We start from the raw sequence: 15,698 nt of genomic DNA on the forward strand, positions 1-15,698 counted from the left end.
CTTTTAGCATGTTCCTCTGGATCCCAGCACCAATGTAACATGGGTTGCGGCAGACATTTTAAGAGTTCCAAACATGGACGTGGACAGTTCAAAGGTCATTGATAATAACCTCTCTCTCTCTCAGTACCATCGTCATGGCAGCTCCACATATCCAGCCATACGGAAATGGACTGGGCTACACACACACACAAGCACAGAAAAACACACACACACACACACACACACAGAAAGACACACACATTTTTTAAGAAGATGGCCCGCCAGCCTCGAACGTTCCTCTGGAGGGCTGCACACACACACATACACACACATACACACACACACACACACACACATACACACACATACACACACACACACACACACACATACATACACACACATACACGTCTCGTGGGGAGCAGTAGGGTTGAGAGACATGGAAGGGGAAACACTCCTAGACAGTACAGCATGTTCTGTCCTCTTCTCAAGCCTCTAACTCTGTGTGTGTGTGTGTGTGTGTGTGTGTGTGTGTGTGTGTGTGTGTGTGTGTGTGTGTGTGTGTGTGTGTGTGTGTGTGTCTCTCTCTCTCTTTGTGTGTGTGTGTGTGTCCTGTCCTCTCCTCTATCCCTCAGTAACAGTCTGGTCGTTCTCTACCAGACTGCAGCCATACTCACAGGAACAGGATATATAGTATACAGTGGGGCAAAAAAGTATTTAGTCAGCCACCAATTGTGCAAGTTCTCCCACTTAAAAACATGAGAGAGGCCTGTAATTTTCATCATAGGTACACTTAAACTATGACAGACAAAATGAGAAAAAAAATCCAGAAAATCACATTGTAGGATTTTTAATGAATTTATTGCAAATTATGGTGGAAAATAAGTATTTGGTCACCTACAAACAAGCAAGATTTTTGGCTCTCACAGACTGGTAACTTCTTTAAGAGGCTCCTCTGTCCTCCACTCGTTACCTGTATTAATGGCACCTGTTTAAATTTGTTGTCAGTATAAAAGACACTTGTCCACAACCTCAAACAGTCACACTCCAAACTCCACTCATCTTTTTAAGTGGCAGAACTTGCACAATTGGTGGCTGACTAAATACTTTTTTGCCCCACTGTAGTTGAAACTGGAATTTAATCCACACTTAGCTTCACTCACACGGCTGTCCTTTAATATAAATATCAACAATATATATCTACTGTACAGAGAGAGAGAGAGAGACAGAGAGAGAGAGAGAGAGAGAGAGAGAGAGAGACAGAGAGAGAGAGAGAGAGAGAGAGAGAGAGAGAGGGGAACTTGTACTTTAACTATTTGTCCATCACTACAACACTGTATATCTACATATTATGACATTTGAAATGTCTTTATTCTTTTGGAACCTTTGTGAGTCTCATATTTACTATTAATTTGTTATCATGTATTCCTCTCCCACCTCTCTCTCATTTATCATCTCTCTATCCTCTCCCTCCTCTCTCTTCTCTCTATCCTCTCTTCTTTCTTCTCTCCTCTCTCTCCTCTCTCCTCTCTCTTCTCTCCTCTCTCTCCTCTCTCTTCTCTCTATCCTCTCTTCTCTCTTCTCTCCTCTCTCTCCTCTCTCTTCTCTCTATCCTCTCTCTCCTCTCTCTTCTCTCTATCCTCTCTTCTCTCTCCTCTCTATCAACTCCCGTGTCTCTACCTCCTCTCCCGCCTATCTCTCTCCTCTCTTCTCTCTTCTCTCCTCTCTCTCCTCTCTCTCCTCTCTCTCCTCTCTCTCCTCTCTCTTCTCTCTCTCTCCTCTCCTCTCTCCTCTCTGTCCTCTCCCGCCTCTCTCTCCTCTCTCTCCTCTCTTCTCTCTTCTCTCCTCTCTATCCTCTCTCTCCTCTCTTCTCTCTTCTCTCCTCTCTCTCCTCTCTATCCTCTCCCTCCTCTCCCGCCTCTCTATCCTCTCTTCTCTCTCCTCTCTCCTCTCTCCCCTCTCTATCCTCTCTCTACTCTCTCTCCTCTCTTCTCTCTTCTCTCCTCTAGGGCTCAAACCAAGTCCTCTGACTTAACTACCCTCCTCTCTCCTCTCTATCCTCTCTCTCCTCTCTCTCCTCTCCCTCCTCTCCCGCCTCTCTATCCTCTCTTCTCTCTCCTCTCTCCTCTCTCTCCTCTCCCTCCTCTCTATCCTCTCCCGCCTCTCTCTCCTCTCTCTCCTCTCTTCTCTCTTCTCTCCTCTCTCTCTCCTCTCTTCTCTCTTCTCTCCTCTAGGGCTCAAACCAAGTCCTCTGACTTAACTACCCTCCTCTCTCCTCTCTCTCTCCTCTCCCGCCTCTCTCTCCTCTCTCTCCTCTCTTCTCTCTTCTCTCCTCTCTCTCTCCTCTCTTCTCTCTTCTCTCCTCTAGGGCTCAAACCAAGTCCTCTGACTTAACTACCCTCCTCTCTCCTCTCTCTCCTCTCCCTCCTCTCCCGCCTTTCTCTCCTCTCTCTCCTCTCTTCTCTCTTCTCTCCTCTCTCTCTCCTCTCTTCTCTCTTCTCTCCTCTAGGGCTCAAACCAAGTCCTCTGACTTAACTACCCTCCTCTCTCCTCTCTCTCCTCTCCTCTCCCTCCTCTCCCACCTCTCTCTCCTCTCTCTCCTCTCTTCTCTCTTCTCTCCTCTCTCTCTCCTCTCTTCTCTCTTCTCTCCTCTAGGGCTCAAACCAAGTCCTCTGATTTAACTACCCTCCTCTCTCCTCTCTCTCCTCTCCTCTCTCTCCTCTCCCTCCTCTCTCTCCTCTCTCTCCTCTCTCTCCTCTCTTCTCTCTTCTCTCCTCTCTCTCTCCTCTCTTCTCTCCTCTAGGGCTCAAACCAAGTCCTCTGACTTAACTACCCTCCTTTAAACATAAAGACACCGTATTACTATGTGCACCCTAGATACTAGTTTTCCATTGTATCATTTCATCTGGTGTTTAATGAGGACACTGTAAATTGGGTTTAAAAGGTGGAGATTGAAGAACTTATGAAATGATGAATAATAACAGTTACAACACAGTAATGATCTTTTACAGAAGATGTGTGATGATATAATATCTACATTATTAATATCTACATTATTCTCATAAAGCCTGACAATAATCCTTAAAATGACAATGAGACATGAAACACAGCGGGTCATGCTGAATTAGTGTGTGTGTGTGTGTGTGTGTGTGTGTGTGTGTGTGTGTGTGTGTGTGTGTGTGTGTGGAGACAGCCCTTGAGAGGAACACTAGATACTGGCGGCAGTCTTCTTAAAATGTCATCCTGCAGACTAAGTTTTAAAGCACCAACGTCAAACTCTTCAGAGTTGAGTTTCATCCTACCACACTAGCTGTATACTGCCTTCATCCTACCACACTAGCTGTATACTGCCTTCATCCTACCACACTAGCTGTATACTGCCTTCATCCTACCACACTAGCTGTATACTGCCTTCATCCTACCACACTAGCTGTATACTGCATTCATCCTACCAAACTAGCTGTATACTACCTTCATCCTACCACACTAGCTGTATACTGCCTTCATCCTACCACACTAGCTGTATACTGCCTTCATCCTACCACACTAGCTATATACTGCCTTCATCCTACCACACTAGCTGTATACTGCCTTCATCCTACCACACTAGCTGTATACTGCCTTCATCCTACCACACTAGCTATATACTGCCTTCATCCTACCACACTAGCTGTATACTGCCTTCATCCTACCACACTAGCTGTATACTGCCTTCATCCTACCACACAGCTGTATACTGCCTTCATCCTACCACACTAGCTGTATACTGCCTTCATCCTACCACACTAGCTGTATACTGCCTTCATCCTAGAACACTAGCTGTATACTGCCTTCATCCTACCACACTAGCTATATACTGCCTTCATCCTACCACACTAGCTGTATACTGCCTTCATCCTACCACACTAGCTGTATACTGCCTTCAACCTACCACACTAGCTGTATACTGCCTTCACCCTACCACACTAGCTGTATACTGCCTTCATCCTACCACACTAGCTGTATACTGCCTTCATCCTACCACACTAGCTATATACTGCCTTCATCCTACCACACTAGCTGTATACTGCCTTCATCCTACCACACTAGCTGTATACTGCCTTCATCCTACCACACTAGCTATATACTGCCTTCATCCTACCACACTAGCTGTATACTGCCTTCATCCTACCACACTAGCTGTATACTGCCTTCATCCTACCACACTAGCTGTATACTGCCTTCATCCTACCACACTAGCTGTATACTGCCTTCATCCTACCACACTAGCTGTATACTGCCTTCATCCTACCACACTAGCTGTATACTGCCTTCATCCTACCACACTAGCTGTATACTGCCTTCATCCTACCACACTAGCTATATACTGCCTTCATCCTACCACACTAGCTGTATACTGCCTTCATCCTACCACACTAGCTGTATACTGCCTTCATCCTACCACACTAGCTATATACTGCCTTCATCCTACCACACTAGCTGTATACTGCCTTCATCCTACCACACTAGCTGTATACTGCCTTCATCCTACCACACTAGCTGTATACTGCCTTCATCCTACCACACTAGCTGTATACTGCCTTCATCCTACCACACTAGCTGTATACTGCCTTCATCCTACCACACTAGCTATATACTGCCTTCATCCTACCACACTAGCTGTATACTGCCTTCATCCTACCACACTAGCTGTATACTGCCTTCATCCTACCACACTAGCTGTATACTGCCTTCATCCTACCACACTAGCTGTATACTGCCTTCATCCTACCACACTAGCTGTATACTGCCTTCATCCTACCACACTAGCTATATACTGCCTTCATCCTACCACACTAGCTGTATACTTCCTTCATCCTACCACACTAGCTGTATACTGCCTTCATCCTACCACACTAGCTGTATACTGCCTTCATCCTACCACACTAGCTATATACTGCCTTCATCCTACCACACTAGCTGTATACTGCCTTCATCCTACCACACTAGCTATATACTGCCTTCATCCTACCACACTAGCTGTATACTGCCTTCATCCTACCACACTAGCTATATACTGCCTTCATCCTACCACACTAGCTGTATACTGCCTTCATCCTACCACACTAGCTGTATACTGCCTTCATCCTACCACACTAGCTGTATACTGCCTTCATCCTACCACACTAGCTGTATACTGCCTTCATCCTACCACACTAGCTGTATACTGCCTTCATCCTACCACACTAGCTGTATACTGCCTTCATCCTACCACACTAGCTGTATACTGCCTTCATCCTACCACACTAGCTGTGTATGTCACATAGGAGACACACAGACACACACACTTAAACGTTCCATGTCCTCGTTAGTTAATTACTGTGAGGGTTCTGCTCTGTGCGACTCACAGAACGGTGACTAAACCACTGCTTTGATCAAAATAGTCTCTCTCTGGCTGCAGTTTGAACACACACACACAGACACGAACATGAACACACACACACACACACACACACACACACACACACACACACACACACACACACACACACACACACACACACACACACACCCAGACACGAACACAAACACACAAACATGAACACACACACACACACACACACACACACCTTTGATGTGGTCAGATAGATTTCATAAAATAGGTAATTATGTCAGAACATTTCCAGCAGCTTCCATCTCTGTTTCAGCTATTTGATCACTTTCCAACTCCCTACCCGTCCGTCACTGACTAGTCCTCTCTTTCTCTCCACTTCCCCCTCTCTTATTCTCTCTCTTCCTCCACAGATCAGTGCTGGGCAATAATTGTGGCTCGAGGGCCACATCAGATTTTAAAATTCAGCGGTGGGCCGGACAGGTTTTATCCTGAACGATTTGCTCATCAGAAAAAAGGGGCAGATACATGAACAAGTTTAGATTCATTATAATTTCTACATACTTTCACATTTTGGATGTTCAAGGGCGGCCTGGAGTGTTTTGTAAGCCAAAATCCAAAACATTTCAACTAAAACACTCCGACCCCCGCAGGCCAGATTGAACGGGCTGGATGTTGCCCTGCAATAGAGGAAAGAGCCTTGTTAAAATGTCATCCTGCAGATTACGTCTTAAAAGCACAGACTTCATACTCTTCAGATATGCGTTGTGTCTGCCTTCATCCTACCACACGAGCTGTATACTGCCTTCATCCTACCACACTAGCTGTATACTGCATTCATCCTACCACACTAGCTGTATACTGCCTTCATCCTACCACACTAGCTGTATACTGCGTTCATCCTACCACACTAGCTGTATACTGCCTTCATCCTACCACACGAGCTGTATACTGCCTTCATCCTACCACACTAGCTGTATACTGCCTTCATCCTACCACACTAGCTGTATACTGCCTTCATCCTACCACACGAGCTGTATACTGCCTTCATCCTACCACACGAGCTGTATACTGCCTTCATCCTACCACACTAGCTGTATACTGCCTTCATCCTACCACACTAGCTGTATACTGCCTTCAACCTACCACACAAGCTGTATACTGCCTTCATCCTACCACACGAGCTGTATACTGCCTTCATCCTACCACACTAGCTGTATACTGTATGTCACTATGGATTCACACAGTGACTGTCTGAGGGTTGATCTGGATTCACACAGTGATTGTCTGAGGGTTGAAATGGATTCACACAGGGACTGTCTGCGGGTTGATCTGGATTCACACAGTGACTGTCTGAGGGTTGAAATGGATTAACACAGTGACTGTCTGAGGGTTGAAATGGATTAACACAGTGACTGTCTGAGGGTTGAAATGGATTAACACAGTGACTGTCTGAGGGTTGAAATGTGTTTCCTATTCATCATCAGCACCTACTACTAGTAAAGAGGGAGGGGAGAGGAAAGGAGAGATGAGGAGAGGAGGAGAATGTACACAGCTACCTACTCTCGACAATATACAGTAGAGGTATATGTAAAAAAAAATAATAACATCCTACCACAGCTTCAGTCTGTATGTCAGTCATGCTTTTAACTGTAGAAATTATTCAGATGAAAGTGAGCAATCAGATGTGGATGTTGAATGAAGGAAACGGTTGAAATCAATCCCAGAAGGCTGTGACGGGGCAGTATTTTCACGTCCGGATGAAATGCATGCCCAAATTCAACTGCCTACTACTCATCCCCAGAAGATAAGATATGCATATTATTAGTATATTTGGATAGAAAACACTCTGAAGTTTCTAAAACTGTTGGAATCATGTCTGTGAGTATAGCAGAACTTATGTAGCAGGCGAAACCCAGAGGAAAAACCATTCAGATTCTTTTTTTTGAGGTCACTCTCTTTTCAATGGGTTTTCATTGGGAATCCAAAGGTTATTCCTTTGTGTAATGGAGAAGTACGGCCATCTTGAACGAGGGTCACTTGAAGTGTACTGTTAGATGGAGGCGCGTGACCAGAAAGCATGCTTGAGTTTGTTTTCCTCCTGTATTGAACAAGAGATCATCCCTTCTTCAATTTGATCGATTATTTACATTAAAAATACCTAAAGTTGTATTACAAAAGTGGTTTGAAATGTTTTGGCAAAGTTTACAGGTAACTTTTGAGTTACTTTTGACTTTTTGGATATATATCGACGGAATTAATCAAACAAAAGGACCATTTGGGATGTTTATGGACAGAGTGGAGTGCCAACAAAAGAAGTTCGTCAAAGGTAAGGCATGATCTATATTTTATTTCTGCGTTTTGTGTCGCGCTTGCAGGATTGAAATATGCTTCTCTCTTTGTTTATGGAGGTGCTATCCTCAGATAATAGCATTGTTTGCTTTCGCCGAAAAGCCTTTTTGAAATCTGACATGTTGGCTGGATTCAAAACACGTGTAGCTTTAATTTGCCATCTTGCATTTGTGATTTCATGATTTTTCTAGTAATTTATTTGAATTTGGCGCTCTGCATTTTCCCTGAGAGGTTTTAAGAGGTGCATGGTGATGAGTCTCTCTCACCATCTGCCTGAGCTAATACAGAGATGTGTGTGTGTGTGTGTGTGTGTGTGTGTGTGTGTGTGTGTGTGTGTGTGTGTGTGTGTGTGTGTGTGTGTGTGTGTGTGTGTGTGTGTGTGTGTGTGTGTGTGTGTGGCCAATACAGAGATTGAGTTATGGATGAGGTCTCAGTCATGTATTAGTCATGACCATCCCATTATCATGTAGCTTTTAGAGGAGGAGTGAGAGAGGAGAGGGAGAGAGGGGGAGAGAAAGAGGAAGAGGGAGGGGGTGAGAAAGAGGAAGAGAGAGAGAGATTAGGAGCTTCAATGTGAGATGTGGCAGGGTGTGTGTCCAGTAATGGGAAGAGACAGTAGAGGTGTTGATGCCAGTGGGACTGCTCTCTTCCAGCATGGCTACACATGCCCAACCTCTCCAGGCACACTGTGTGTGTGTGTGTGTGTGTGTGTGTGTGTGTGTGTGTGTGTGTGTGTGTGTGTGTGTGTGTGTGTGTGTGTGTAGAATAGACTGAATAAAGTGTTATGACAAGACATTATGATACTGTCAGGATTTATATCACCACACCTTGAAATAAATGGTGATTTATATCACCACACCTTGAAATAAATGGTGATTTATATCACCACACCTTGAAATAAATGGTGATTTATATCACCACACCTTGAAATAAATGGTGATTTTTATCACCACACCTTGAAATAAATGGTGATTTTTATCACCACACCATGAAATAAATGGTGATTTATATCACCACACCTTGAAATAAATGGTGATTTATATCACCACACCTTGAAATAAATGGTGATTTATATCACCACACCTTGAAATAAATGGTGATTTATATCACCACACCATGAAATAAATGGTGATTTATATCACCACACCTTGAAATAAATGGTGATTTATATCACCACACCTTGAAATAAATGGTGATTTATATCACCACACCTTGAAATAAATTGTGATTTATATCACCACACCATGAAATAAATGATGATTTATATCACCACACCATGAAATAAATGGTGATTTATATCACCACACCATGAAATAAATGATGATTTATATCACCACACCATGAAATAAATGGTGATTTATATCACCACACCTTGAAATAAATGGTGATTTACATCACCACATTCAATGGGTCCTAGACAGGCAGAGTCTGCGTCCAAAATGGCTCCCTATGTAGTGCACTACTTTTGACCAGGGTCTATAGGGTAGTGCACTACTTTTGACCAGGGGCTATAGGGTAGTGCACTACTTTTGACCAGGGTCTATAGGGTAGTGCGTCTACCCTGAGGAGTCTGTTATGCCTCAACTCTCTTCCCATCAGGCTTTGATTAGGAAAGTGGCTAATAACTCCACAGGATAAACACAAAGACATCAGCTGTCTCCAACCACCTTTATGACCTCATCAACATGGGACATGGAGCCGTGACACACACACACACACACACAACCATCCCTCTATAGCCCTGCATGTTATAGTGACCCTATCCCTCATCAACAGAAGGGGACATACATGATACATGCAGCAGCTCAGTTCAGGGACCTGATCATCAATCATTCAGAGGCAGAGAGAGAGGAGGAGTAGTTAAACCATGTGACAGACAAACTAACGTAACTACACACACACTACAAGGTCTTGTAATGGAGCAGCCACAGTACTGGAGTTATGATACATGTTTACTGGAAGTGATGTGTAGCAGAGAGAGAGAGAGAGAGAGAGAGAGAGAGAGAGAGAGAGAGAGAGAGAGAGAGAGAGAGAGACAGAGAGAGAGGGAGAGAGAGAGAGAGAGAGAGATAGAGATAGAGAGAGAGAGAGAGAGAGAGAGAGAGACAGAGAGAGAGGGAGAGAGAGAGAGAGAGAGAGAGAGATAGAGAGAGAGACAGAGAGAGAGAGAGAGTGAGTGAGAGAGAGAGAGAGAGAGAGAGAGAGAGAGAGAGAGAGAGAGAGAGAGAGACAGAGAGACAGTGAGAGAGAGAGAGACAGAGAGACAGTGAGAGAGAGAGAGACAGAGAGACACTGAGAGAGAGAGAGACAGAGAGACAGAGAGAGAGAGAGAGAGAGACAGAGAGAGAGAGAGAGAGAGAGAGACAGAGAGAGAGAGAGAGAGAGAGAGAGAGAGAGAGAGAGAGAGAGAGAGAGAGAGTGATTGTAATGTTTACTGATTGTTTATTTCCCTTTTGTTTCTTGTATATTCCAATATAAACACTGCATGACCAAAAGTACGTGGACACCTGCTTGTTAAACAACTCATTTCAAAATCATGGGCATTAATATGGATTTGGTCCCCCGTTTGCTGCTATAACAGCCTCAAGTCTTCTGGGAAGGCTTTCCATTAGATATTGGAATATTGCTGCAGGGATTTGCTTCCATTCAGCCACAAGAGCATTAGTGATGTTGGGCACTGATGTTGGGTGATTAGGCCTGGCTCGCAGTCGGCGTTCCAATTCATCCCAAAGTTGTTTGATGGGGTTGAGGTCAGGGCTCTGTGCAAGCCAGTCAAGTTCTTCCACACCGATCTCAACAAAGCATTTCTATATGAACCTCTCTCGGTACACAGGGGCATTGTCATGCTGAAAAGGGAAAAGGCTTTCCCCAAACTGTTGCCAAAAAGTTGGAATCACAGAATCGCATAGAATGTCTCATTGATGGGGCTGCAGTGGAGCAGGTTGAGAGCTTCAAGTTCCTTGGCATCCACATCACCAACAAACTAACATGGTCCAAGCACACGAGACAGTCATGAAGAGGTCACAACAAAACCTATTCCAACCTCAGGAGACTGAAAAGATTTGGCATGGGTCCTCAGATCTTCAAAAGGTTGTACAGCTGCACCATTGAGAGCATCCTGACAGGTTGCATCACTGCCTGGTATGGCAACTGCTTGGCCTCTGACCGCAAGGCACTACAGAGGGTAATGCGAACGGCCCAGTACATCACTAGGGCCAAGCTTCCTGCCATCCAGGACCTCTATACCAGGCGGTGTCAGAGGAAGGCCCTAAAAATGGTCAAAGACTCCAGCCACCCTAGTCATAGACTGTTCTCTCTGCTACTGCACGGTAAGCGGTACCAGAGTACCAAGTCTAGATCCAAGAGGCTTCTAAACAGCTTCTACCCCATAGCCATAAGACTCCTAACAGCTAATCAAATGGCTACCCAGACTGTTAGCACCCCCCATACGCTGCTGCTACTCTCTGTTATTATCTATGCATAGCCACTTTAATAACCCTACCTGCATGCACATAATTACCTCAATTACCTCGACACCGGTGCCCCCACACCTTGACACATTGAATCTGTACAGGTACCCCTTGCATAAAGCCCCGCTATTGTTATTTACTGCTGCTCTTTAATTATTTGTTCATTAAACTGCACTGTTGGTTAAAGGCCTTGTAAGTCAGCATTTCACTGTAAGGTCTGCGCCTGTTTTATTCAGTGTATGTGACTAATACAATTTGATTTGATTTGATCTGAATGTCATTGTATGCTGTAGGGTTAAGATGTCCCTTCACTGGAAGTAAGTGGACTAGCCTCAACCATGAAAAACAGCCTCATAACATTATTCCTCCTCCGCCAAACTTTACAGTTGGCACTCTGCATTGGGGAAGGTAGCATTCTCCGAGCTTCCGCCAAACCCAAACTCAGCCGTCAAACTGCCAGATGGTGAAGCCTGATTCGTCGCTCCAGAGAACGCATTTCCACTCCTCCAGAGTCCAATGGCGGCGAGATTTACACCACTCCAGACAACGCTTGGCATTGCGCATGGTGATATTAGGCTTTTGTGTGGCTGCTCGCCCATGGAAACCCATTTCATGAAGCTCCCAATTAACAGTTATTGTGCTGATGTTGCTTCCAGAGGCAGTTTGGGTACCGGTTATGGAGATCGCATGGCTGTGTGCTGGATTTTATACACCTGTCAGCAACAGGAGTGGCTGAAATAGCTGAATCCACTCATTTGAAGGGGCTTCCATTTATAGGGGCTTCCATTTGAAGGGGCTTCCATTTATAGGGGCTTCCATTTGAAGGGGCTTCCATTTATAGGGGCTTCCATTTATAGGGGCTTCCATTTGAAGGGGCTTCCATTTGAAGGGGCTTCCATTTATAGGGGCTTCCATTTGATAGGGCTTCCAGCATATATAGTGTGCTTCCTAGCCAATAAAGCCCTTTTAATTGATTTGAATTGAGAGAGATAGAGAGAGAACAGGAGGAGTGTGCATTAAAGTTTGGAAGCATGCGTGTGGGTGTGTGCCTGTTTATGAATGTGCATACATGAATGTGTAAGTTTGTTAGTCCATGTTTGAGCAAGACACAGACAGAGAGACAAAAATAATAGCTAAAAGCCTGTCAAAACCTAACGCCTCCAATCCATCAGACACAGTGGTACACACACACACACACACACACACACACACACACACACACACACACACACACACACACACACACACACACACACACACACACACACACACACACACACACACACACACACCTTTTATCAAGCATGTATTTATCCATGTTTTTCATGTGGTTAAAGACATGATGAGGACATGGTGGGTTGCCAGCTATTCTCCTGATGAGACTTGGTTCCTTCATAGACCTTGTCTAGTTCAATGGGTATATACTATCGTCAAAAAAGAGCCATTTTCTTAAAAGTGAAGCGTAACTACACTTTTAAGAAAATGGATGCATCTCAATAATATCAGGTGGATTCCTTCCTCACCTTGTGTAGTTCAATTGGTGCATCTCAATAGTCGAAAAAAGAGGTCTACTTTACTGTCCTCATTTAAGAAAATGGGTACATCTTGATAGTCGAAAAAAGAGGTCTACTTTACTGTCCTCATTTAAGAAAATGGGTACATCTTGATAGTCTATAGAGGCATCCTTGTCTTACGCGATGGGTGCATCTCCATACCGAGGTCTAACGTTGATTCCTTCCTCTCTTTGTCTTAGGCGATGGGTGCATCTCCATACCGAGGTCTAACGTTGATTCCTTCCTCTCTTTGTCTTAGGCGATGGGTGTATCTCCATACCGAGGTCTAACGTTGATTCCTTCCTCTCTTTGTCTTAGGCAATGGGTGCATCTCCATACCGAGGTCTAACGTTGATTCCTTCCTCTCTTTGTCTTAGGCGATGGGTGCATCTCCATACCGAGGTCTAACGTTGATTCCTTCCTCTCTTTGTCTTAGGCGATGGGTGCATCTCCATACCGAGGTCTAACGTTGATGCCTTCCTCTCTTTGTCTTAGGCGATGGGTGCATCTCCATACCGAGGTCTAACGTTGATTCCTTCCTCTCTTTGTCTTAGGCAATGGGTGCATCTCCATACCGAGGTCTAACGTTGATTCCTTCCTCTCTTTGTCTTAGGCGATGGGTGCATCTTGATAGTCTAAAGAGGCATCCTTCCTCTCTTTGGCTTAGGCGATGGGTGCATCTCCATACTGGGGTCTAACGTTGATTCCTTCCTCTCTTTGTCTTAGGCGATGGGTGCATCTCCATACCGAGGTCTAACGTTGATTCCTTCCTCTCTTTGTCTTAGGCGATGGGTGCATCTCCATACCGAGGTCTAACGTTGATTCCTTCCTCTCTTTGTCTTAGGCGATGGGTGCATCTCCATACCGAGGTCTAACGTTGATTCCTTCCTCTCTTTGTCTTAGGCGATGGGTGCATCTCCATACCGAGGTCTAACGTTGATTCCTTCCTCTCTTTGTCTTAGGCGATGGGTGCATCTCCATACTGGGGTCTAACGTTGATTCCTTCCTCTCTTTGTCTTAGGCGATGGGTGCATCTTGATAGTCTAAAGAGGCATCCTTCCTCTCTTTGGCTTAGGCGATGGGTGCATCTCCATACTGGGGTCTAACGTTGATTCCTTCCTCTCTTTGTCTTAGGCGATGGGTGCATCTCCATACTGGGGTCTAACGTTGATTCCTTCCTCGCCAATTGTAAGAAAATGGGTGCATCGTTATAGTCTAATGTGGATTCCTTCATTTCCTTATCTCCTTTCCTTCTTCTGCACTAAAACAATAGGTGGTGAAAACCTGTTGCTTCCTGTCAACGGGGAATGAGAGGACAGTAAGGAAGACATGTTGAAGTCCAAGACGATTAATATCAATTTAAAAACAAAGGATGTGGAAGTCTGGGTTTCTCCCCTTAAAATCAATGAATAGATCATCACTTAGAAACATCCACCAAACCCAGGCCAAAGTGAGCATGACCTGTTGGGAAAATATTTTACATATAAAAAATGCATACTGTCAATGTAAAATCTGTGCAGTCAATGTAAAATCTGTGCAGTCAATGTAAAATCTGTGCAGTCAATGTAAAATCTGTGCAGTCAATGTAAAATCTGTGCAGTCAATGTAAAATCTGTGCAGTCAATGTAAAATCTGTGCAGTCAATGTAAAATCTGTGCAGGTAATGTAAAATCTGTGCAGGTAATGTAAAATCTGTGCAGTCAATGTAAAATATGTGCGTGGGACAATAGAGAGAGATGAGAGAGCAAGCGGGGGAGATAGAGATAGATAGAGAGAGAGAGAATGATATGGAGGGAGAGAGTAAATTATGTTAGAAATGTTTACTAGCCCTGCAGTTCCATAATCAGATTCTGTTTTTGTTTACTCTCTCTTGTCTCTCTCTATTTGTTAACAATAACATAAACAGCATCACAAATTTCGGTTATAAATTATTTCGACTCAAAACACATTTTGCATACAGGCCTACATCAAACTCCCCCGCTTATACGAGCCTGGATAGGCTATGATGACGGTGTTTCCGATATTCTATCATGTTGGTGTACTTCGCACGACAACGCTTCCTTTTCCCATGGATGTTGTCCAGAAGAACAACGTTCAACATGTTAAACGATGGGCCTATAGGCGTTATGATGATGTGTAGTCTAACTTTCTGTACGTACCTTGTAAACAGAGAAGCTATATATATGATGTCAATCTGTTTGGGCTAATAGAATGTGTCCGCAAAAGTGAATCCTAAATATTGCACGTCACTTTCTCTATTCCTCTTCAATGTGTCCATAGACACACCCAGAATCACTCAGTTGACTAAATAAGTATACATTCGTCAAAACATGCAATTTTCAAAAAAAATTGTAAGACAGGACAATCATTTATTACGAAATTCGCCTTTATATACTGCCACAATGACAGTTCACCGTTTCCAAGTGAAGTACACCCCACTCTGCGACGCAAACACAACAGCATCTTACGCCTCTATCATTTTCTCTTCAAAAACAAGAAAAGTTTGAAATGCATATTGCTTATTATAAAAACGAACCAAAATACAATCAACAGTTGAATTCCACAACATGGTCGTTTAGTTATTAAAGTAGCTTACCTTGCATTATCAACACAAAGACGAGGAGCAGGAAAGTCCCTCGCGCAGCTTGATTCATCTCTCGTCCGGTAGTCTACTGGGGAACTGTCCCTACCCTGTGAAACAACGGCGATTTATTCCGTTAACAGGAAGCAGCAGGCTACAAACAGCACGAAATGTATGGCTCTCTCCGGTGAGCGTATTGCGCTGTGAGACTGCCAGTACGCAGCTTGGCTCACGAGAGAGACACGGAACTCCGCTTCGTTCCACCCCTTTAGGCGCTACCTCACGCGCACCACTCCAAACTCAACACAGGAAGATAGATAAGTGCACAAACACATCAAAGAAGTCGGTGTAATAGACGAGTTTAATAAGCTGAAGAAGACATTTTAACATTT

At 44.2% G+C, this 15,698-nt stretch overlaps 1 protein-coding gene across 1 annotated transcript in view; it reads right to left on the minus strand.

The window, feature by feature from the left end:
• Window positions 1-15,459, minus strand: part of LOC139374621 (neuronal acetylcholine receptor subunit alpha-3-like) — a 37,439-nt gene extending 21,980 nt beyond the window's left edge. Inside the window, 1 exon segment of the mRNA XM_071115651.1 lies at window positions 15,322-15,459. Coding sequence (XP_070971752.1) covers window positions 15,322-15,379 — 58 coding nt within the window. The 5' untranslated portion in view covers window positions 15,380-15,459.
• Window positions 15,460-15,698: the final 239 nt, after the last annotated feature.

The sequence above is a fragment of the Oncorhynchus clarkii genome, chromosome 19 (assembly GCF_045791955.1).
Source record: "Oncorhynchus clarkii lewisi isolate Uvic-CL-2024 chromosome 19, UVic_Ocla_1.0, whole genome shotgun sequence".
NCBI lineage: Eukaryota > Metazoa > Chordata > Actinopteri > Salmoniformes > Salmonidae > Oncorhynchus > Oncorhynchus clarkii.